Raw genomic sequence first — 23141 nt, 5'->3', positions numbered from 1 at the left:
TTCTCTCTTTTTTTTTTGAAACATCTGGCCAATATAATCCTACAAAACAAGAAGTTGAATACTTTATACTTGCTCCGATCTGCTCAATACAAGGGAAGACGAAATTGTTGACATGTTGTGAACAATTTTGGAAAGCTTGAGACCTGACATGATGGATTTGAGATTGTGCGTGCATCATAATCTCACTATACAAAAGTTTTAGGTATACCATCGTGAAGAAAAATACTACTAACTAAAAGTGCATTCACAAACAGCAAGTGCTGATTAAATACCAAATTGCAATTTAAATGATCTTTTACATCACATGTAATGAATATATAGAAACATAGGTTGCCCACCTTAAGGCCACATAAACTAAGCTGATGACATGAAAAAATTTATGAGAAGAGAGATAAAATGAGTTTCATATAGATGAAACTTGATATACACGCTTACAAGTGCCTTGGAAACAAAATGAAACCCCATTGTAACCACGTCGTTTCACCATATGCCTCCGAAACGGAAATGAAACTCCACTATGGTCGAAGTCGTTTCATAATACAATGAAAAGTTAAATGATACAACTAGCATATGGAACCGTAAAAACGGAACCTTGCATTGGATTTCTTATTTCATTTATCAACTCAAACACCTTTAGGTGATGTGTGCATCTTAATAACTACGAAAGAATGACCTAAGTTAGAGGGAACTTTAATAGTGTTCTTATACTCCCTCAATTGTTTTATTTAGAATGTCTTATCAAGCACTAAACCAAGGGAAATGTAGAGGTCAATGGACTAGAGACCCTTCTTCAGTGTGCTTGGGAAAAGTTGATGAGCTCATGCTGAAATGAACCGGATTCCCGTATCGTGGAATCCGACTCCCTGTATCGTCGTGATAGTCCCTGGATCAAGCGCTATCATATACAGAACTCATTTCAGGCATAATATCACAGTCATACTCATTAAGAGGTCAATCACGGGTTTAATTATTACATAAATCCAGCGGATCTGTAATACGAAATTTATTACAAGCCTTTCGGCTAAATCGAACAAGCAGAAAGCGCATAGCGGTAGCTAGGTCTTCGGCCGTCCTCCGTCTTCGGGTTCCACCTCCACAGGCGACTTGAGCGTAGCTCGGGCCTCAGTCGTACCATCCGTCGTCGTTGGGGTCGAATTCCGGGTCAGATCCTGCATCGTACCAGGCTATCCCCAAGAAATGGGATAGGTTCACGTCACCATCCGTATGCAAGCTTTATGTGGTCTATACTACGATTATATCAGAGTTCAAGGTTAAAGCTGGGGGTTTCCCTATGCATGCAATATAATATATATAAGAATACACATCTCCTTTCAGCTCCGACTCGGGCTCTTCCGGCATTCCGGACTCCCGGTCACACACACCTTCCAAAACCACCAAGTCGATGCGAGGACTCCCTCTCCTCGCATCTCAACTGCCCCCTGGCAGGACAAAATTCTAGAGGGAGGTAGAAATCATGAGTAACACTAACTAATAAGAGCAACAGAGGAGTAGGGATGTCCATAACCGAGGACGCGGCTATACGTATAGTTTTCACCCTGCAGGGGTTGTACACCTGGTCCCACTCAATTCGACACTAGCCGGAGATCAGCCGACTAGTATACGAAACACCGGTCTACGAAACGGAAATAGGAGCCACGGCACCATCCGGCTTTCCCGGGTCTTGGGCGCATCCTCCCGCGAGAGGTCGCCCCGGGACTGTGAAGCCTCCCATGCGTCTCGGGGAATGTGAGGTCAGTACCTCCTTCCCCTGCACCGATACTCGATCCTCCTACCGGCTTGGTACCGCGCTTGCTAAGTCCGGACCGGGCCCACCCTCATAATGGGTAAGTGGTGTGCACGCTTACAAAGTCCCACAAGTCATGGTTACTCTCACCCGGTCCTTATCTGCCGGAGCGGGCATCTTCGTCAAAGGCGTATCCACCACGGTGGTCCGCAACTGCACCCTTAACGGGTGCCCCCAACACCTCAAACACATAGCCAAAACTGTACCCGCCACAGGTACACCGTAGGGTGTGCCAAGATACACACCCCAAGCCCTCGATACACGATCGAGTTAGGTTGCCCACTCCCGGCTAACCCTAATCACCAACTCCTGAAGAGAACCACTTCACGCACGCCAAGACTATCCAACCATATCCCACACATACACTTTCAAGGATTTATAAGGCATATCATATAATAAACAATTCAAGATGGGTTGACAAGGAGTATGGATCGTAAAGAGGCCATGCAGGTTTATCTCGATATATATATATATACACATACAGCAATAGCATTTCTACAAGCAAATGCCTAATAGGAGTTCAATTCGTAGATGGGCGTGAACCTGGCGTCTCCTCGAAGTCTTCCTGAGCCTCCGGGTAGTCCTGGTCGTCGGTTAGCTCCTCGCGGACGGGTCCTATTCGTAAATACGAGTAAGAGTAGGGACCAAAGTGCAAAAGTGCACAAAAAGGTTGCAAATAAGATTCAAATCACCACAATACCTATTCTAACAGGTGGCTCATGATTTTAGAAGAATTATGAAACTGGTTTCATAATTTTCGGAGGTCCGGATAATTTATTATGAATTTTCTAAGGAAAAAACCTATTTCTGAAATTAATAAAAGGATTTCAGAAAAGGAAAACACAAAACAGAGACACGTGGCAGCACCAGGACATGCCACGTGGCATGCTGACGTCAGCATGACGTCATCAGAGGGGGGGTCCGGGATGATGACGTCAGCAGTGGGCCCTGCTGACGTCAGCGTTGACCGGTCAACGTTGACCGGTCAACGGTCAACGGTCAAGGGTCGGTCAGCGGTCGTCGGGCCCCACTGGTCAGCCTCAGCACGAGGCTGACAGGTGGGTCCCTCGGGTCAGGTCGCAAACAAAAGAAAAGCCACGGTTCGGTTTTGGGCCGAAAGGGGTAATGGGCCGGCTTGGTTGGCCCAGCAGGCTCGGCTTGGCTCGTGACTCAGCTCGGCCTGCAGCTCAGCAGGCCGGCTCGGCAGGTGGGCTGGCTGGGCGTGCGGCTGACTCGGCTCGGCTTGATCCTTCCGCAGGCCGGTTCCATCTCCTTCCTGGGCTGGGCCCTCTCTCTCCTTCTCCTTCCCCTCTGACTGGGCTGGCTCTTCGCCTTCTCCTCCTCGCGGGCCGGCGGCGTTGCTCCCTTCTCCTCTCTGACAGGACGGGCCCAGGCGTCAGCCACGGCGGGATCCGGTGTGGCGGCCTGGATCCGGTGCAGCAGACGCGAGTGTGTGAGTGCGTGTGTGTGGCGCCCGAAAGGTGCTCGGAAAAAGGCCTCAACGGCCGGGTCGCGACGCGAACGCGACGTCGCGGTCGCGTCGCGGGGGTGGACGCGCACGGCGGAGCCGTGGCGCGGGCGTGGCGAAGCTGGGGCCAAGGCAGTGGGCACAGCTCGGGTGTGCGCGCACGCGCGCGGGTTCTGGTTTTCCAGAGCCGCGGCGTGGCCGTGCCGTGCGCGGAGCACCGGCGGTCCGGGTCCGCGGCACGACGCGGCGGCGAGGGGTGACGGCGGCAGCGGGGGAAGAAGCGGCGCGATGGGCTCCTGCAAGAAAGGACGGCACAGCGGCCGGAGGGGTGTGGGGAGTCCTACGGCCGGCTACGGATGGCTCATCGGCGGCGCTAGGCTCACGCCGGCAGCAGAGGGGAAAGGGGAAGGGGATACGGCGGCGACTGTGCTCACCGGTGGGGCTGACGGGGAGAGCGGTCGGTGCGGCGGTGAGGCGACGCAGGTGGGTCGGTGCCGTGCGGGGTGAGCTGCAACGTCGACGTAGACGTTCGGGGCGCCGGCCTGGTGGAGACGCTCCGGCGCGGCGGCGATGTCCTCCTCGGGCGCTCCTCCTCCTCCTCCTCCTCCTCGCTCAGCTCCTGCTCCTCCTCGGGCTCTCCTCTCTCGGGTGCGACGGCAGAACGGGGGAATGGTGTAGGCGGCTAGGGTTTCGAGGTGGTGGCCGAGGGGCTTCTTATGGGGTGGCCCTAGGGCTCGGGATCGGCGGCGGCGGGAGCTTTTGGGCGTCCGTGCTGGGACGCGTGGCGGCTCCGCGTCGCGGCTAGGGTTTGGGCGGCAGCTGCGCGGGCGGCCGGGGCGCGGGGGAAAAAGGGGGCGCGCGCGGGCGGTTGCGGCGGCTCTCGCGGAGCGGGGACAGGGGGCGCGCGCATGGCAGGTGACGCATGGAGCGGGGCCGCGGCCGGGGGAGAAAAGAGAAAAAGGGGGAGCGGGCGGTTAGAGGCCTGTCGCGGAGCGGCGGCAAACGGCGACAGGGGCGAGGTGAGCCGGGGGAGGCGCGGGCGAGAGGAAGGGGAAAGCTGACGGGTGGGGTCCGCCCGTCAGCTGCCCCGGGTGAACGGAAGGGGGGGCGTCGCGAGGGTTCCCGGTCCTGGGCTGGGCCGGTGGCGTTGGGCCGGCTCGCGTGGGAAAGAAGAGAGGAAAGGAGGGAGGAGCGGCTGGGCTTGGTTGCGCGGGCCGGTGGACAGGCGGCCCACTAGGGTGTTAGGGGTTAGCAAATAGATTTGAATTTGAATGCCCCCTTCAAATTCAAATCTCACACAAACGAATCAAATCAATTTCAAAGGTCCAAATCAAATCAGATGCAACAACCCTTCAAACCTAAAGTATCAACAAAAATTTTTGAAATCCACAATTTTTGTTAGTCAAACCCTATTAATATTAACATGGAATGTTACAGACTTCCCCCCTCACCAGAATCTCGTCCCCGAGATTAAAGGTTTACCTGGTCCTCGAAAAGGTGTGGGTATCTCTCTTTCAGATCGGACTCCTTCTCCCAAGTGGCTTCCCGTTCAGTGTGATTGCTCCAAAGAACCTTGCAGTAAGGAATGGAGGTCCTTCTAGTCTCCTTATCTGCCCGGGCTAGAATCTTCACGGGGTACTCAACATACTCAAGCGTTTCCTGCAAGTCCACTGCCTCTGGGGGTATTGTCTCATCCGGTACTCGTAAGCATTTGCGTAACTGGGACACGTGGAAAACCGGATGTACCCCAGCAAGTTCTTCTGGTAGCTTTAGTTTGTACGCCAATCCTCCGATCCTTTGGATGATCGGATATGGTCCAACGAACCTCGGGGCTAGCTTCCCGTTGACATGAAACCTCTTGGTGCCTCGGAGTGGTGACACCTTCAGGTATACGTGGTCTCCGACCTCGAACGAGAGGTCTCTCCTCCTCTTGTCGGCGTAGCTCTTCTGTCTGCTCTGCGCTATCTTCAGGTTCTCCCTGATCTTGGCGACATTCTCCTCAGCCTCTAGTATAGAGTCTGGACCAAAATACGATCTCTCTCCGGTTTCTGACCACATCAGCGGTGTTCTGCATTTTCTGCCATAAAGTGCCTCGAAAGGTGACATTCGTAAACTGGCCTGATGGCTGTTGTTGTACGTGAACTCAGCATAGGACAAACTCTTCTCCCAATCACTCCCGTAGGCTAGCATACATGCTCTAAGCAAGTCCTCGAGTATCTGGTTCACTCTCTCGGTCTGCCCATCGGTTTGGGGGTGAAAGGCGGTGCTGTAATCTAGCTGAGTCCCTAGGGATTTGTGCAAACTCTGCCAGAACTTTGCGGTGAACTGAGGGCCTCAATCTGATACTATGCTTCGTGGTGCCCCGTGGAGTTTCAGAATGTTCTCTATGTACAGTTCGGATAGTCGGCTCACGGGGTACGTGGTCTTGACGGGGATAAAATGTGCCACTTTGGTTAGGCGATCAACGATTACCCAAATGGAGTCATTGCCCTTCAGAGTCCGGGGTAACCCTGTTATGAAGTCCATGCAGATATCGTCCCACTTCCATACGGGAATGTCAAGTGGCTTCAGCAAACCGGCAGGGCGCTGGTGTTCTGCCTTGATTCTTCTACAAATGTCACACTTAGCCACGAACTCGGCTATGTCCGTTCTCATGTCGTTCCACCAGAAACGGTCCTTCAGGTCTTGGTACATCTTCGTACATCCTGGGTGTATGGCGTACTTGGAGTTATGCGCTTCATCCAGAATCTCGGCACGGATCCCTTGATCCTGGGGTACGCATATGCGATCTTTCAGCCATATGGTTCCTTGGTCGTCGACCCGGTAGTCGGTCGATTTCCCGTCTCGCATTGCTCGCTTGAGCTTCTGAAGTTCCGGGCATCGTCGTTGTGCTTGCCTGACTCGATCCTCCAGATCGTACTTGACTGTCATTGCGTTCAGGTGCCCTTGTTCTACTATTTCCAGCTTCAGTCTCTCGAGTTCATCGCACAGAGTAGGCTGTTCTTCTCGAACTAGCAGATTGCTGCAATAGTGTTTCCTACTCAAGGCGTCTGCTACGACGTTAGCCTTGCCGGGGTGATACTGAATATTCAGGTCGTAGTCCTTGATCAGCTCTAACCATCTCCTCTGCCTCATATTCAGCTCTGCCTGAGTAAAGAAATACTTTAGGCTCTTATGGTCGGTATAGATATCACACCTGTTGCCAATGAGGTAGTGCCTCCAAATCTTCAAGGCGTGCACTACAGCTGCGAGTTCAAGGCCGTGGGTAGGGTAGTTCTCTTCGTGTTTCCGCAACTGCCGGGAGGCATACGCAACAACTTTGCCATCTTGCATTAGCACACAACCCAGGCCTTGACGAGAAGCGTCACAATAGACTACGAAGTCCTTCCGGATGTCCGGAAGAGTGAGGACTGGAGTAGTAGTAAGTCGGGACTTGAGCTCTTGAAAGCTGGCTTCGCACTCGGATGACCATACAAACGGCACGTTGTTCTTGAGTAGCTCGGTCATAGGCTTGGCAATCTTGGAAAAGTTCTCGATGAATCGCCGGTAGTAACCTGCCAAACCCAGGAAGCTTCGGATGTCGGTAACGCTCTTCGGCTGTTGCCACTCGGACACTGCTTCGATCTTCTCGGGATCTACGGCAACCCCTTCAGCAGTCAACACGTGGCCTAGGAAGGCAACCTTCTCTAGCCAAAACTCACATTTGCTGAACTTAGCATACAGCTGGTTCTGTCTTAACCTCTCGAGTACTACCCTCAGGTGCTCGGCGTGTTCTTCGGCTGTCTCGGAGTAGACCAAGATGTCGTCGATGAAGACTACGACGAACTTGTCCAGTTCTTCCATGAACACCTTGTTCATCATGTTCATAAAGTAGGCGGGTGCGTTGGTCAGTCCGAAAGATACTACGGTGAACTCGTACTGGCCATATCTGGTCACGAACGCTGTCTTCGGAATGTCGCTTTCCCGGATCTTCATCTGATGGTATCCGGATCTCAGATCGATCTTGCTGAAGAATTTGGCCTTCCGCAACTGGTCAAGCAGGTCATCGATCCTGGGCAACGGATACTTGTTCTTGATTGTCACGGCATTCAACGATCGGTAGTCGATGCATAGCCTCATGGTTCCGTCCTTCTTCCTCACGAACAACACGGGTGATCCCCATGGTGATGCACTAGGCCTGATGTATTGTTTATCCAGCAGATCCTTCAACTGATTCTTCAACTCGGTGAGTTCTTCCGCGGACATGCGGTAGGGTCGCTTTGCGATCGGTGCCGTTCCTGGCACGAGGTCAATCACGAACTCGACATCCCTGTCCGGTGGTAGGCCTGGCAGCTCCTCGGGAAACACATCAGGATACTCGCAAATTACCGGTACATCTTCGAGTGTCCGCTTCTCCAAGCTGTTCAAATTGTACACCTGAGGTACATCTCGGGACTTCAACGGTTCCACTTCGACCTTCTTCCCACTAGGGTGTTCCAGGGTCACTAACCTGGGTGAGCAAGAGATGACACCCTTATGTGCTGTCAACCAATCCATTCCCAAAATAACATCTATCCCTTCTGACGGCAGTACTGTCAGGTCAGCTGTGAATAGCAGTCCCTGAATCATGATCTTCACTCCTTTACATGCTAATGTGCACCTATGATCCCCCAACGGGGAGCTAGTGATGATAGGATGGCTTCTCGGGGTCATCGGAAGGGACTTTTGTGCAACACACTTAGAAGAGATGTAGGAGCAAGTGGCTCCAGAGTCAAACAACACCAAGGCTTTAGAGCCGTTGATAAGATACTCACATGTCACGACGTCGGGGGCATCCCGGGCTTCCGCCTCTGTCAGGTGGGTGAGGCGGCCACGGTCTGCGGAGCGCGGAGCTTGAGCGGGCCTGGCGGTGGAGCCAGGCGCGCGAGCTGGAGTCGAGGCCTTCTTCTCGGGGCACTCATAGGACTTGTGGCCCGGTTTGTTGCAGGTGAAGCAAACAAACGGCGTCGAGCCACTGTTGGTCCTCTGTGCTGGCTGCTGGCGGTGGTAGTTGCCTCCTCCCTGGTTCTGTCCTCCGTGGGTCCTGTTGCCGGAGTAGTGGTTGCCTCCTCCACCGAAGTTCCTGCTCGGTTGGCTGGAGCCGGATCGGAAACCGCTCCTCGGTGGCAGAGGTGGCGCGTTCCTTGTCTTCTGGAAGGGCCGGTCTCGTACCTGGTGGTCAGTCTGGCGCTTCTTGTTGCGCTGACGGTCTTCCCATCCTAGTCTCTCCCTCTCCACAGCAATGGCACGGTTGACCAAGCTGCGGAGGGATGGGTACTCGCATCCCATCACGATCTGACGGATGCCGTGGTGTAGTCCTCGAAGAAACCAGAACTGCTTCTTTTCCTCGGTGTTGGTGTCATCTGCAGCGTACCTCATCATCTTGGTGAAGTGACGCTCGTACTCCTCCACCCTCATCGTACCCTGGGTCATGGTACGGAACTCCTGAGCCTTCTGGATCATCACTTGCCGGGGCACGTGCTGCTCACGGAATGCCCTGGCAAACTCCTCCCACGAGATGTGCGCTGGGTCATGGTGGGAGTCACAGTAACTGTCCCACCACGACTTGGCGGTACCCTCAAGCTGGTGGACGGCGAGTGCGACGCACTCCTCGTCGGTGCAGTTGGTGAGGTCCAACTTGGTCTCGATCACCCTCAGCCAGTCATCGGCTTCCAAGGGGTCCTCGGCGTAGCTGAAAGTCGGGGCCTTCAGGCGGATGAACCTCTCGATCTTGCGCTGGAGGTCCTCTTCAGGCGGGCCGTGACGGTTGGCTCCGTGGTTCCTCTGGTCGACTGACTCGGCCAGACGCTGAAGAAGTTGCGTCTGCCTGTCCATGATCTCTGCGAGTGTCGGCGGTGGTGGCGGTGGCTGCTGAGCTGGCTCAGCGTCGATCTCTTCACCGACCTCCTCCTCATCGGCTTCGTCCCCACGGCGTGCCTCCCCAAAGGCGCGGGGTGCGGCACCCGCGGCAGGTCCTCTGCCTCTTCCACGCCCTGCGGCCGGGGCACGTGCTGGGGCAGCACGTCCGCGCCCACGGCCAAACGGGCGACCTCGTCCGCGTGCTTCGGCTGCGGCTTCCTCCTGGGCGGCTTGCTCGAAACGAGCCATCAAGCGATCAGATCTCCGGATCGACATTTCCTGTATAGGGTGAAGGGGGAAGTTCTCTTGCGTAAACGCCGGCACTCACCACCCAAAATAAAAGAATACACACATGGGCAAACATGCCAATTATCCGAGAAAAATGCAAGAATAAAGGCGATAATGTTTTAAAATGAAAATAACGATCGAATAAAATAATGTGAGAATGAAGAGTCATAACATCCATCCATTCAGACATCAAACAGGCAGTACAAGGAATCACCGGTGTTATCTCGAGGTCAACACAAAAGCCTTCAAGATAACACCCCCAACTCACACTCTAGGGATACATCGTGAATGATTACAAAAGAGTGGCGACTCCTAGCGTGTCTACCTAGATTCGTGACATCACAGGACGCTAGCCGGAAACGTGTCATCGGCTCAAAACACGACTCATGAGGAACTCTCGCCGGAATGCACCATCGGCGGCTACCTACCCTACAACTACTACTAACTAAGACACTGACTCACGCCCTAGTAGAAGGTGACGCGTGGCTTCTTGTAGGACAGCACACGCTTGTACGCTTCTGGGTAGCCCTCCGGGAAGATGGCGTCGATGGCGGCGACGGCCTCCACCACCTCCTCGGTCTCGATCGCGGGCGGCATCTCCTCGTGGGGGCACAGGTGTAGGCGAAGCTCTGTGGGGATGAGCTTGAAATCCTCCTTCCTCACCAGGGGCTGTCTCTCCTCGGGTAGCTGATTCCTCAGCTCGTGGATCTCATCGACGCGGATGGAGTCGGAAATCTCCCACGTCTGCAAGGCGCGTGCGGCCTTGTCGCGGAGGTACACGGCGGTGCGGGTCAGCAAGGCGATGTTCTTCTTGTTCCTCTCCAGCCGGGTCTCCAGCTCCTTTACCCGGTCCTCGGTCTTGGACTCGAAGTAACCGTGCAGGGTCATGAAGTCCTGCTGGTCGTCCACCTGAGTCTGCAACTGGCGGCACTCGGCCTCACTGTCGGTGGCTCGGTCCTTGAGCTTGCTGATGGTGTCGAGGTAGTCCTTCTCCTTGAGCTTCCATTCGGCCTTCTCCTCCCGGAGCTTCTGGAGCTCGGTCTCGGTCTGGAGTAGCTTGGCCTCGGCGGCCGTCCTCCGCTGGGTCTCTGCCTGACACATCAAATGCGCCTCCATGTAGTTCCTTTGGTTGCGACGGGCCTCTCTCTGAGCCGTGGTGTAGAGCTGGTTCCACCCCTGAATCTCGTGCTGCAGGACGTGGATGTGCCTCACACTGTCGTAGAAACCCAGGTGTAGCTGATCGCTCTCTGAGGAGAGGTTCACAGCTAGGTGGTCCAGGTCGTAGAGGTAAGAGCCGGTGGTGTGGATCATGGGCTGGTCCCCTCCGGTCTCCTGAACCGGGGCAGAGTACATCTCCAGGTAGACGGCCCCGGGATCCTCGTTGGGTAGGACGGACCGAGGTAGCAGGCGGAAAGAGGAGTCGGCGAACTTGGTCTGCCAGAACTGGGCGAGCAGCTCCATCGTCATCTTCCGAGCGGCGGACTGGACAGCGGTCTCGGTGAGTACGCCGAAGCTGTGGATCATCTTGCCCCCGAAGGCGGGCACTGCGGGGTCGGGCAAGACGACGAGCGTGGCCATCTTGGAGTAGTATGGGGGAGCGGTGGTCGACTTCAGGGCGAGCTTGATGTAGGCCAGGTCGATGCCGATGTGCTCCACCACGCGCTCGAACCACCTGAAGACGCCTCTCTGGTGGTACTCCTCGTACAGCGCGAGGTCGTGGGTCACGCTCTCCATCGTGGTTGCCATCGCGGTTGCTACCCTGCGTAGGAACGCGAGAATTGAGTCAGCGTAGGTAAGAGAGTAACTCAAGAGTGGAGGAAAAACTGAGTCAAGGTGTCGACGGAAAATAGTCCAAGGTATTATAATAAGTGGATGGAATCGTATAGATTTCCCTAGGTCTGCCGACCATGTCTAAGACTCGTGCTATGGTCAAGCATGGCTCTGATACCAACTGAAATGAACCGGATTCCCGTATCGTGGAATCCGACTCCCTGTATCGTCGTGATAGTCCCTGGATCAAGCGCTATCACATACAGAACTCATTTCAGGCATAATATCACAGTCATACTCATTAAGAGGTCAATCACGGGTTTAATTATTACATAAATCCAGCGGATCTGTAATACGAAATTTATTACAAGCCTTTCGGCTAAATCGAACAAGCAGAAAGCGCATAGCGGTAGCTAGGTCTTCGGCCGTCCTCCGTCTTCGGGTTCCACCTCCACAGGCGACTTGAGCGTAGCTCGGGCCTCAGTCGTACCATCCGTCGTCGTTGGGGTCGAATTCCGGGTCAGATCCTGCATCGTACCAGGCTATCCCCAAGGAATGGGATAGGTTCACGTCACCATCCGTATGCAAGCTTTATGTGGTCTATACTACGATTATATCAGAGTTCAAGGTTAAAGCTGGGGGTTTCCCTATGCATGCAATATAATATATATAAGAATACACATCTCCTTTCAGCTCCGACTCGGGCTCTTCCGGCATTCCGGACTCCCGGTCACACACACCTTCCAAAACCACCAAGTCGATGCGAGGACTCCCTCTCCTCGCATCTCAACTGCCCCCTGGCAGGACAAAATTCTAGAGGGAGGTAGAAATCATGAGTAACACTAACTAATAAGAGCAACAGAGGAGTAGGGATTCCATAACCGAGGACGCGGCTATACGTATAGTTTTCACCCTGCAGGGGTTGTACACCTGGTCCCACTCGATTCGACACTAGCCGGAGATCAGCCGACTAGTATACGAAACACCGGTCTACGAAACGGAAATAGGAGCCACGGCACCATCCGGCTTTCCCGGGTCTTGGGCGCATCCTCCCGCGAGAGGTCGCCCCGGGACTGTGAAGCCTCCCATGCGTCTCGGGGAATGTGAGGTCAGTACCTCCTTCCCCTGCACCGATACTCGATCCTCCTACCGGCTTGGTACCGCGCTTGCTAAGTCCGGACCGGGCCCACCCTCATAATGGGTAAGTGGTGTGCACGCTTACAAAGTCCCACAAGTCATGGTTACTCTCACCCGGTCCTTATCTGCCGGAGCGGGCATCTTCGTCAAAGGCGTATCCACCACGGTGGTCCGCAACTGCACCCTTAACGGGTGCCCCCAACACCTCAAACACATAGCCAAAACTGTACCCGCCACAGGTACACCGTAGGGTGTGCCAAGATACACACCCCAAGCCCTCGATACACGATCGAGTTAGGTTGCCCACTCCCGGCTAACCCTAATCACCAACTCCTGAAGAGAACCACTTCACGCACGCCAAGACTATCCAACCATATCCCACACATACACTTTCAAGGATTTATAAGGCATATCATATAATAAACAATTCAAGATGGGTTGACAAGGAGTATGGATCGTAAAGAGGCCATGCAGGTTTGTCTCGATATATATATATACACACATACAGCAATAGCATTTCTACAAGCAAATGCCTAATAGGAGTTCAATTCGTAGATGGGCGTGAACCTGGCGTCTCCTCGAAGTCTTCCTGAGCCTCCGAGTAGTCCTGGTCGTCGGTCAGCTCCTCGCGGACGGGTCCTATTCGTAAATACGAGTAAGAGTAGGGACCAAAGTGCAAAAGTGCACAAAAAGGTTGCAAATAAGATTCAAATCACCACAATACCTATTCTAACAGGTGGCTCATGATTTTAGAAGAATTATGAAACTGGTTTCATAATTTTCGGAGGTCCGGATAATTTATTATGAATTTTCTAAGGAAAAAACCTATTTCTGAAATTAATAAAAGGATTTCAGAAAAGGAAAACACAAAACAGAGACACGTGGCAGCACCAGGACATGCCACGTGGCATGCTGACGTCAACATGACGTCAGCATGACGTCATCAGAGGGGGGGGTCCGGGATGATGACGTCAGCAGTGGGCCCTGCTGACGTCAGCGTTGACCGGTCAACGTTGACCGGTCAACGGTCAACGGTCAAGGGTCGGTCAGCGGTCGTCGGGCCCCACTGGTCAGCCTCAGCACGAGGCTGACAGGTGGGTCCCTCGGGTCAGGTCGCAAACAAAAGAAAAGCCACGGTTCGGTTTTGGGCCGAAAGGGGTAATGGGCCGGCTTGGTTGGCCCAGCAGGCTCGGCTTGGCTCGTGACTCAGCTCGGCCTGCAGCTCAGCAGGCCGGCTCGGCAGGTGGGCTGGCTGGGCGTGCGGCTGACTCGGCTCGGCTTGATCCTTCCGCAGGCCGGTTCCATCTCCTTCCTGGGCTGGGCCCTCTCTCTCCTTCTCCTTCCCCTCTGACTGGGCTGGCTCTTCGCCTTCTCCTCCTCGCGGGCGCGTTGCTCCCTTCTCCTCTCTGACAGGACGGGCCCAGGCGTCAGCCACGGCGGGATCCGGTGTGGCGGCCTGGATCCGGTGCAGCAGACGCGAGTGTGTGAGTGCGTGTGTGTGGCGCCCGAAAGGTGCTCGGAAAAAGGCCTCAACGGCCGGGTCGCGACGCGAACGCGACGTCGCGGTCGCATCGCGGGGGTGGACGCGCACGGCGGAGCCGTGGCGCGGGCGTGGCGAAGCTGGGGCCAAGGCAGTGGGCACAGCTCGGGTGTGCGCGCACGCGCGCGGGTTCTGGTTTTCCAGAGCCGCGGCGTGGCCGTGCCGTGCGCGGAGCACCGGCGGTCCGGGTCCGCGGCACGACGCGGCGGCGAGGGGCGACGGCGGCAGCGGGGGAAGAAGCGGCGCGACGGGCTCCTGCAAGAAAGGACGGCACAGCGGCCGGAGGGGTGTGGGGAGTCCTACGGCCGGCTACGGATGGCTCATCGGCGGCGCTAGGCTCACGCCGGCAGCAGAGGGGAAAGGGGAAGGGGACACGGCGGCGACTGTGCTCACCGGTGGGGCTGACGGGGAGAGCGGTCGGTGTGGCGGTGAGGCGACGCAGGTGGGTCGGTGCCGTGCGGGGTGAGCTGCAACGTCGACGTAGACGTTCGGGGCGCCGGCCTGGTGGAGACGCTCCGGCGCGGCGGCGATGTCCTCCTCGGGCGCTCCTCCTCCTCCTCCTCCTCCTCCTCGCTCAGCTCCTGCTCCTCCTCGGGCTCTCCTCTCTCGGGTGCGACGGCAGAACGGGGGAATGGTGTAGGCGGCTAGGGTTTCGAGGTGGTGGCCGAGGGGCTTCTTATGGGGTGGCCCTAGGGCTCGGGATCGGCGGCGGCGGGAGCTTTTGGGCGTCCGTGCTGGGACGCGTGGCGGCTCCGCGTCGCGGCTAGGGTTTGGGCGGCAGCTGCGCGGGCGGCCGGGGCGCGGGGGAAAAAGGGGGCGCGCGCGGGCGGTTGCGGCGGCTCTCGCGGAGCGGGGACAGGGGGCGCGCGCATGGCAGGTGACGCATGGAGCGGGGCCGCGGCCGGGGGAGAAAAGAGAAAAAGGGGGAGCGGGCGGTTAGAGGCCTGTCGCGGAGCGGCGGCAAACGGCGACAGGGGCGAGGTGAGCCGGGGGAGGCGCGGGCGAGAGGAAGGGGAAAGCTGACGGGTGGGGTCCGCCCGTCAGCTGCCCCGGGTGAACGGAAGGGGGGGCGTCGCGAGGGTTCCCGGTCCTGGGCTGGGCCGGTGGCGTTGGGCCGGCTCGCGTGGGAAAGAAGAGAGGAAAGGAGGGAGGAGCGGCTGGGCTTGGTTGCGCGGGCCGGTGGACAGGCGGCCCACTAGGGTGTTAGGGGTTAGCAAATAGATTTGAATTTGAATGCCCCCTTCAAATTCAAATCTCACACAAACGAATCAAATCAATTTCAAAGGTCCAAATCAAATCAGATGCAACAACCCTTCAAACCTAAAGTATCAACAAAAATTTTTGAAATCCACAATTTTTGTTAGTCAAACCCTATTAATATTAACATGGAATGTTACACATGCAGTACTAGCAGAGCCAAGCCTGATCACTTTCCTTGCATGATTTTTATTGGATCATTTTGCATTGCCTTTTCTTGGACCTCAGGTTTACCCCCTAACGAAAATATTAACGTTTAAAAATATCGCTCACAGAAGTTCCGCATACAACAGAGAAAAGAGAAAAGTGCAGATAAGTCTGGAGCTGAATCTCAGACTGAGTTTGCTTTCGATGTTGTACCAAGGTTTGCTGCTCTGCTATTAGGAAAATAGGCGACAGGCCGACACTACTCGTCCGCAATACTGATGGATGATAACTCACGATACCATCATGTTTAGCTTATATGGTATCAAAGAAAATCATGTTTAGCTCTGAACACTTATGAAACTTTTCGTTTCAAAAAAAACAATTATGAAACTTCATGTATGCAAGCGACGAATTGGAATAGGAAGACTTGCTCAAAATTGGAGTAATGATTTGTGAGTATGTTGAGGTAGTCCAAGTTTGTAACTCGGGATCGCAAATAAGATTCTGCAGAATATTATACTGTAGGATTGAAACAAAATCAAACAACAGAGTACTTGCATAGATCATGCCATACGGTTCATAGGTGTAGGTGACACCAGAATGAACATACTGCATGATACTGTACTTCACAACAACAACAATAACCACACTGTCTATCTAATAAAAAAAACTTTCCAATTTGTGGTGCTAACGCTGCTAGCAACGATCCTCGAGCATTCGTGCAGCTACGCAACGCGTATCGAGAACGACGGCATGGGAAGCATGCTCGGCTCCGGCGACTTGACGAAGCCCGGCCCGGCGTAGAATGCCCGTTGCAGCGGCGGCGGCGGCTGAGCCGCATTGTCGAACTCCATGTCGTTGCTTCCAGTACTGCTCTCGCCGTCGTCGAGCTCGTTGGCCTGCAGCGCACGAGGGTTCTTGTGAGCGTCCCAGCGCTCGGCGGACGACGACGACGCGCGGCTGTGATTGGATCTCTTGCTGCTATCGCGCCTCTTGCTCCTGCTTGCCGAGGTCGACGACGAGGACGCTGGGCTTGCCGCGGGTTTCTTGTGCGCGTCCCACCTCTCCTCGGAGTCGGCGTGGCCGTTGCTGCTGCTGCTGCTGCTGCTTGACGAGGCCGCACTCTTCTTGTTCTTGCTGACCCACTTCTCGGATGAGGACGCGCCCCCGGGGCTGCTGCTCCTGCTGTCCAAGGAACACTGGCCAACTGACGGCGGCGGCGACGACGCCGCCGCTCTGCTTGATCTTGTACGCGTCCCACCTCTCCGCGGCGTCGGCGCGGCTGGGCCTGGCAGGCGAACCGTTAGGGAGGATGATGGCGCATGGCGGCGCCGGGAGCAGCGGCAGCAGCGTGTACCTGGGCGAGGTCGGGAGCAGGCCTGGGAGAGCCGCGTGCGCCATGGCGAGGTGCACGCGCGCCACCGGGATCGCCATGGACGATCGACGACGGAGAGTCGGAGACAACGCACACCAGAGGAGGGGAGCGCCGCGCAGGTGAGCGCGGAGGAGACGGAGCGGGGCGATCGCAACTCACAATCTTATGGGGAAGTGCTGGGCGTGGAGCGTCAGATTCCAACGAAGGTCCGACTCGGGTAGCCGATTCCGATCGAGTGCAGAGCGGGTCACGCGCCGCCTCGCCGTTCGTCTGACACCGACTCGGACTCGGGTTCGCCTTCGTCTGCCGCGTTCAAGGACTCATTTGGGCTGAGAATGTGGTGGGCCGAGCCTTTTCCCTGTCCTCCTCTGTCCAGCCCATCTGCATCGAACTGCTGTGTCCAAGCTCTTCCAGCCCAGCCCAGTGCATTCACCCAGATTTTCCATCCTACACAACAGAGAAGCTTGAATAGTGCTTTCCTCGGGAGTCGGTTCCTCCGATCTGACAGTACCACAGAAGATTAAATTGCTGACATGATGTTCAGCATAATTTTAGAAAGGTTGTTAACTCTTAACAGAATAGGTATTCTTTATTATTGATGATCATAATTAGCTCGTACATACCTAGAGATGGCAATGGGTACCCGACACCCGAAACCCGGCGGGTTTTTACTCTATTAGGGTATGGGTACGGACTAATATCTATACCTGTGGGTTTCTTAATGGGTGATAATCTGTACCCAGCGGGTACGCGGGTAAGGGTATGGGATCGTAGCACCGAACCCGCAAACCCATAGGTTTTTTAAACCCGATATAATATAAAGAATGTAGATCATATACTTATTTTATTATGATCCAATAACTTTGTTTTGGAACTTTGATGTCTAATGCAGTGAACTAGCTGTGCCATGCTACGGATGGTGGACAGTAACTGGATATTAATCTGTCTGTGAACTTGTGATGTCTGATGTGATTAATGGTGTTATGATTTATGAAACACTCTATCATTCTTATGATTGATGTTTATCATGTATTATTACTTCAGTTTTATGTATGTGTCTATTGGCTGATATATCTGAGTGATTGAGTACTTAACAGATTGTCGGGCACGGGCAGCCCGCGGGTACCCGCCACCCATGCGGGTATAGGTTTGGGACATAATCCGTACCCGGCATCGGGTATGGGTTTCTTAGCGGATGTATTTTATCTTGACATGTACGGATATGGGCAAGCAATACCCAGCGGGCGCGTGCCCGTTACCACCTCTATACATACCACTGCCAAGAGAAGTGTGCAACTCTCATGAGGACCATCTTTGCAACAAAGCCCATCTCAGACTCATCATATTTTCCATCATGATCAACATACATCTGATTAGCTCCTCTGGCAGATGGCATTCGCCTCCTATCCAATAGAGGTACTGGACTTGGTACTTTCAAATAGCTACTCCCTCCGTTCGGAAAATCGTGTCGTCAACAGTAGAGATCGATTTTCCATTTTTTCCTGTCGCCCCTAATACAGATCGCAGTCTACTTTCCAATTTTGCCCCTGCCCTGCCCCCATCTTCCTTCTCGGCCTCGGCGCCCCACCGCCCCTCGCGCCCTCCGGTGCCGAGCTCTCTCCGCCCCTGCGTCGCTCTTCTCCGCCGAGGTCACACCTGGAGCTTTGTCCGCCACCACCGCAGCGCTGCCCCGTGTGGCCCGCTGCCGTCCACCCGTACTGCTGCTGCGACGCCGTCTGCCCCTGTCTTGCCGCTTGCCGTGAGACCACGCAGCGCCTCCATCATTCAGCACCAGGAGCAGCCGGCCATGGCGCCGCTCACTTCCTCCTCCACCAGGAGATGCATGGGCGTCCGCAACACCCGTCCCCCGCCTCCCACCGAATCAGCTCTGCTCTCTTTTCCTTTTTCGTTTCTTTCCTTCCCTTCACCGAATACTCAGATCGATCTTGGAGGAGAGCACTTTTGTTTCATCCTAGCCGTGAGCTTTTAGTAGGGATGGGCATGGATCAATCTATGGATGCCTCTAGTTCATCTAAAGTAGTGAATTGTTATCCAATCTATGGAGTAAAATTGAACTGAATAAGACACTGATCTGTACCTACTGTTTTTTCTTTGCATGTCCATCCAAGTACAGGTTTGTGGCTTGGATTTGTAGTTCTTGGACACTCACGGCTGTATCCATCGAGGTAATGAGAGTTTACTGCTCTGTTTGTATGTATGGTCTCTGGCCTTCGATGGTGCTTCTCTCCGAAATCGTTCTGACATTCATCTTTGCAGATTTCTGCTATTTCTGCTACTAATAGTTTGCTATTTCTGTAATGAGAGTATGTGACGAGTTAAGAACAGTATAGCATATCTGATGATCATGTAAATATAAAACCTGACATTCAGAATTTGGACTTGTGAATAAAAGTTCATGACATAAGTCTGTACACATCATGATCACATATACTCCCCATTTCAAAAAATAAGTTCTCCTCATTTTTTTTAAAAAAGTTCTTATCAGTGAAGAAAATAATAGTATAAATGTATAATGACACTCATAATAGCTGACAAGAGAATGACACTCATAATAGCTGACAAGAGAATGACACACATAATAGCAATATATAATGGTTGCAGCTATATAAGTCTGCTGATTGCACTCTTATGGTATAGAATGGTTCACAGCATCCTGACATTGCAGCAAGAGCATAAAGAGAATTACATGGTGAGACACACACACGATTTTTGACATTGCTTCACAATTCTTGACACAGCAAGGGAAAACTCAAGCAAATGGCAATGAAATATCTCTCAAATGCAATTAAGGGTCACTACAAGTTCACTCAAAGGGCGACTAAGATGTGGGGGCGGCATCTATCAATCCAGCATCTGATATTTGAGATATAGCAGCCGCCACCACTTCAGCATCACAGCCAAGTTGCACTGGGAGACAGTCTTGTCGTTCTAGTACCCCTTTTCTTATATGAGGAACCTTGTATTCATTTCCACCTCCAATCTTTATCACTTCATTCATGCAAGCATGAAAGGATAAGAAAATGCGATTTAACTTTGATGGTGGATAATCTGCAAAAGCCTGATTCATAGTATAAATGTGTTAGCTAACATTATTGAAAAAGAAAGAGAAAACTGAATAGTAAAATAAACCATAAACTTGCCTCAAGAACTGCAGATACAAGTTCCTCAGTGCTTTTTGAGCTAGTCTTGTACTGGATAGACTGTATAGAGTTAAAAAAGCCTAAATCACAGATATTCAAGTCGGGTGAATTGGCGGGCTGCAACATGAGTCGGATATCGAATCCGTCTTTTTTAGCAGCTTCACAAAATATTATATCATCAGGATTAACGTGGGACGGAGCATTATCTTGCTGGATATAGATGGGACTGTGCACATCCTCTGGAGGCCACTTCTCCCGAATTGCTGGTATGATCTTCTTAACCAAATATTCTCGACTAACACCCATTCTTACTGTATCCATAGGTTTCAGCTCTATTGTCCCAGCTGGACGATTCTTACTTGATCTCTTAGCTGGCTCATAAGTCACGAAAGGAAAATACCCGATTTTACCATCAAAAGTGCAGTTTCCCTCGGAATCAAACCTCGGACGAGCAAGAGCACACAAAAACATTATTTTCGGAATAAAATTTTTGTTCTTGGATGATCTTGTCGGTTGTTGTTCGTCCGGAGTCGTATAATACCTTGCTGTCCTTTTAGTAATGTAAAACCACTTCTCATCGATGACGACAACATCAAACAGCCCTTTGAAAACAGGATTATGGGGTACAGTCCTAGGATCCAACATGGATAGGCACCACTTAAGACGCTCTTTCTTATTCTCATTTGTCAACAGTGGCTTCAAACTATTGGAGACGCGCTTGATGGTTCCATCCTTCAATCTGTTATGAGCTGTTGATACACTGACATTCATGTGTGTGGATACATCCCGCAAGGTACCACGCTTGGAAATTGGCAACTCGCGAATCTTTGATGTGTCAAATTCCTTCTTCTTGCGACCTCGATTTGACCTCTTGCCCTCAAAAGTTGGTTCAGTCCCTTGATCCAGGCAGTGCTTTCCTTCATCCCAAATACGTTGTACTGTTCTCATACTCACAGAGAATGCAACTGAAGCTTCTCTTGTTTCATGGCCTTTCAATTGTCCATTCACAGATTTTGCAAGCAAGAACTGAAATACAGCTTTTTTTGTGTGCTTGGGATATTCCTTTTGTATCCTACGTGCTCTGTTTTGAAGCTGTAGATCAGGTATATTGCCATCTGTCTGCTGACCATAATCCAAACCTATGGTCAGATTAACTTGGTCCTCTGCGCTGCAAATAGGCATACTATTCAAATCAAAATCTCTTGACCCCCTGTGATGCTCGTTGACTGCAGCCGAACTCAATGGAGATTTGGAAATCCTTGGTGAAATCCTTGGTGTAAGTATCATCCGGCTTAATGGAGATCTGAAAATCCTTGGCGATGTTCTTGGTGAAAGCCTAGGTGAACGCATTATCTCTGGTGATTTTCTTTTTGTGCTCATGTGCCTTTCTTGCAAAACCCTGCAGGAATAATAATGATAAGAAAATAATCCTCTTAAATTGGTCAAGAATGTCCACATATAACCTGCACCTCTACATGAAGCAACGATAGTAGTGAAAATAGTATACCTTTGTGATCCAGTAGATGAACAATCTGTGCCAGCATTCCTGCATGAACTTGAAATGGTAGATGGGAGTGGTGCGTTGCTGCCAGCCTCTTGTATGTCCTCGGGCACCACCTCTGGCACCAACTCCACTTGGCTCACCACTCTGCAAGAGTAACGATGAAATGAAATTAAACAAAGGAAAAACAAAAAAGCAGACTTAAAGAGCTGCAACCAACATTCTGGTACCCAGCTACAAAATGCCGCTCGTTTGAAAAAAATGGCGCTGACCATGGACATACATTGAAAAATAGAGGCAATAAGTGCCGCTGACAAAACTGAATATACTATAACATTTTCCATCGGCAATATTCAGCTGACAAACTGAAACTACCAACTAAAACAAATGGTAAAAATGTGGTTCTCACCTTGTATGCACAATAGTGTCTGAAACACAAGTCTTTGGGAACCGTGGAGTTCTTGAACTCGATGAGGTCGCTGGACCATTGTCTCCAATCTTCTCTTCTTGGACTACTCTCAACAGCTCCTCACATCGGCACGCAGCTATGGCTGAGAGGCTCGCGACATTGCTGTCAGATTGATGATTGGACAACAAAGGTGGAATAAAGTGCTTCCGACGTCCCATTAGAGAATATATTTCCTGAAACAAAAGAAAAGGTGTTAGGCATCGTTGCAAAAGATGTTAGGCATCGTTGCAGCTCACGGATAAAGAATCAGTGTGAGGGCTAAAGCAGCAGCTAGGAGCACGTGCATGTACAATTAACTTGTTGAGGACCAGTAGTCCTTCCTGTAATTTGATCAAAATTGTACTGTAAATAAAATCTAAAGCAGAGCAACTGCAATGGCAAAATGCAGCAGCAGGGGATCAGTACTATACAGATTTACAGAGCGATTTGTTGGCATGGTGGGCTGAAAAGAAATGCACGTGCTGCCTGTGAGGCATTAGCGTTTGTGCAGCATGAGTGCATCATATACTCAACAGCAATTAGATTAAAGATGTCATCAGCATCACCTTGGGGAACATTAATCGATTCTCTCAACAGCAATTAGATTAAAGATATCATCAGCATCACAATTAGATTAACAGCAATTAGATTAACAGCATGAGTGCAAGTTGTAAAGCCCAGTAATGGCTAGCTGCTATACACATGGTGACTTTTATTATTGGTTCCGTCGTCTGTGGATAAGAAAGATGACACCAAATCGATTCTCTCAACAAGTCAGAGCCGCCGCTGGCGCTGCAATTCGTCAGCCAGCTTCTTCGTCAGTAGTTGGTCCCAGAGCTGATGCGAGGATAGTACTATGCGAACGAAGAGTAATCAACACAGGACAGCTCAATGCGAGGATAGTAAGAGTGAGGGGTACGCACCAGCCACTCCTTGTGCCCCTGCGCACCCTCGGGGTCCCAGAGCTTGACGGCGTTGTCCTGCGGCTTGAACCCCTTCTTGACGCCCTCGTCAGCGAATCCCTTGTACACGGTGATGGTGGTGCTCTTGAGTATGAAGCGCTTGAAGCACGGGAACGGCGGGCTCTGCACGTCCCCAAAGTTGTCGGCGGTGAGGTCGGCGGCGGTGCTCCGGATCTCGACGGAGACGGCACAGGGGTGGCGGGAGATCTCGTCCCGGCGAGGACGACGCCGGTGGGATCTCGGCCCGCACAGGGGTGGCGCCGTCACCCTGGATCTCGGCTCGGCGAGGACGGCGCCGGCGGGATCTCGACTGCGAGGTGGGAACCTTCAATGGATGAAGGGCATAACTGTCATTTCACTGTTTCCTTAATTTTTTGATTCTGGTCGGAAACGTCAGGATTTTCCG

At 52.7% G+C, this 23141-nt stretch overlaps 1 protein-coding gene across 1 annotated transcript; it reads right to left on the bottom strand.

Moving 5' to 3' along the window:
* Positions 1 to 19385: 19385 nt before the first annotated feature.
* Positions 19386 to 23061, bottom strand: LOC112902865. The gene is made up of 5 exons (XM_025972049.1): positions 22697 to 23061; positions 21735 to 21967; positions 21332 to 21472; positions 19825 to 21223; positions 19386 to 19742 (listed from the first exon to the last, which is right to left on the bottom strand). The coding sequence occupies exons 2-5, from the start codon at positions 21950 to 21952 to the stop codon at positions 19503 to 19505; spliced, it is 1998 nt and encodes a 665-aa protein (XP_025827834.1). The 5' UTR covers positions 21953 to 21967; positions 22697 to 23061; the 3' UTR covers positions 19386 to 19502.
* Between the last annotated feature and the right edge of the window lie 80 nt (positions 23062 to 23141).

This window comes from Panicum hallii, chromosome 8 (assembly GCF_002211085.1).
Source record: "Panicum hallii strain FIL2 chromosome 8, PHallii_v3.1, whole genome shotgun sequence".
Classification (NCBI taxonomy): domain Eukaryota; kingdom Viridiplantae; phylum Streptophyta; class Magnoliopsida; order Poales; family Poaceae; genus Panicum; species Panicum hallii.
The sequence above is the reverse complement of the archived record's forward strand: the minus strand, read 5'-3'. Positions and strand labels throughout refer to the sequence as shown.

Excerpts from the sequence above, each read along its gene's own strand:
- LOC112902865 (XM_025972049.1), bottom strand. The coding sequence starts at position 21,952 with ATGGGACGTCGGAAGCACTTTATTCCACCTTTGTTGTCCAATCATCAA. Across the intron at positions 21,473-21,734 it reads GACACTATTGTGCATACAAG|AGTGGTGAGCCAAGTGGAGT; the intron begins GTGAGAACCACA and ends TTACTCTTGCAG. Across the intron at positions 19,743-19,824 it reads TTGTATCTGCAGTTCTTGAG|GCTTTTGCAGATTATCCACC; the intron begins GCAAGTTTATGG and ends ACTATGAATCAG.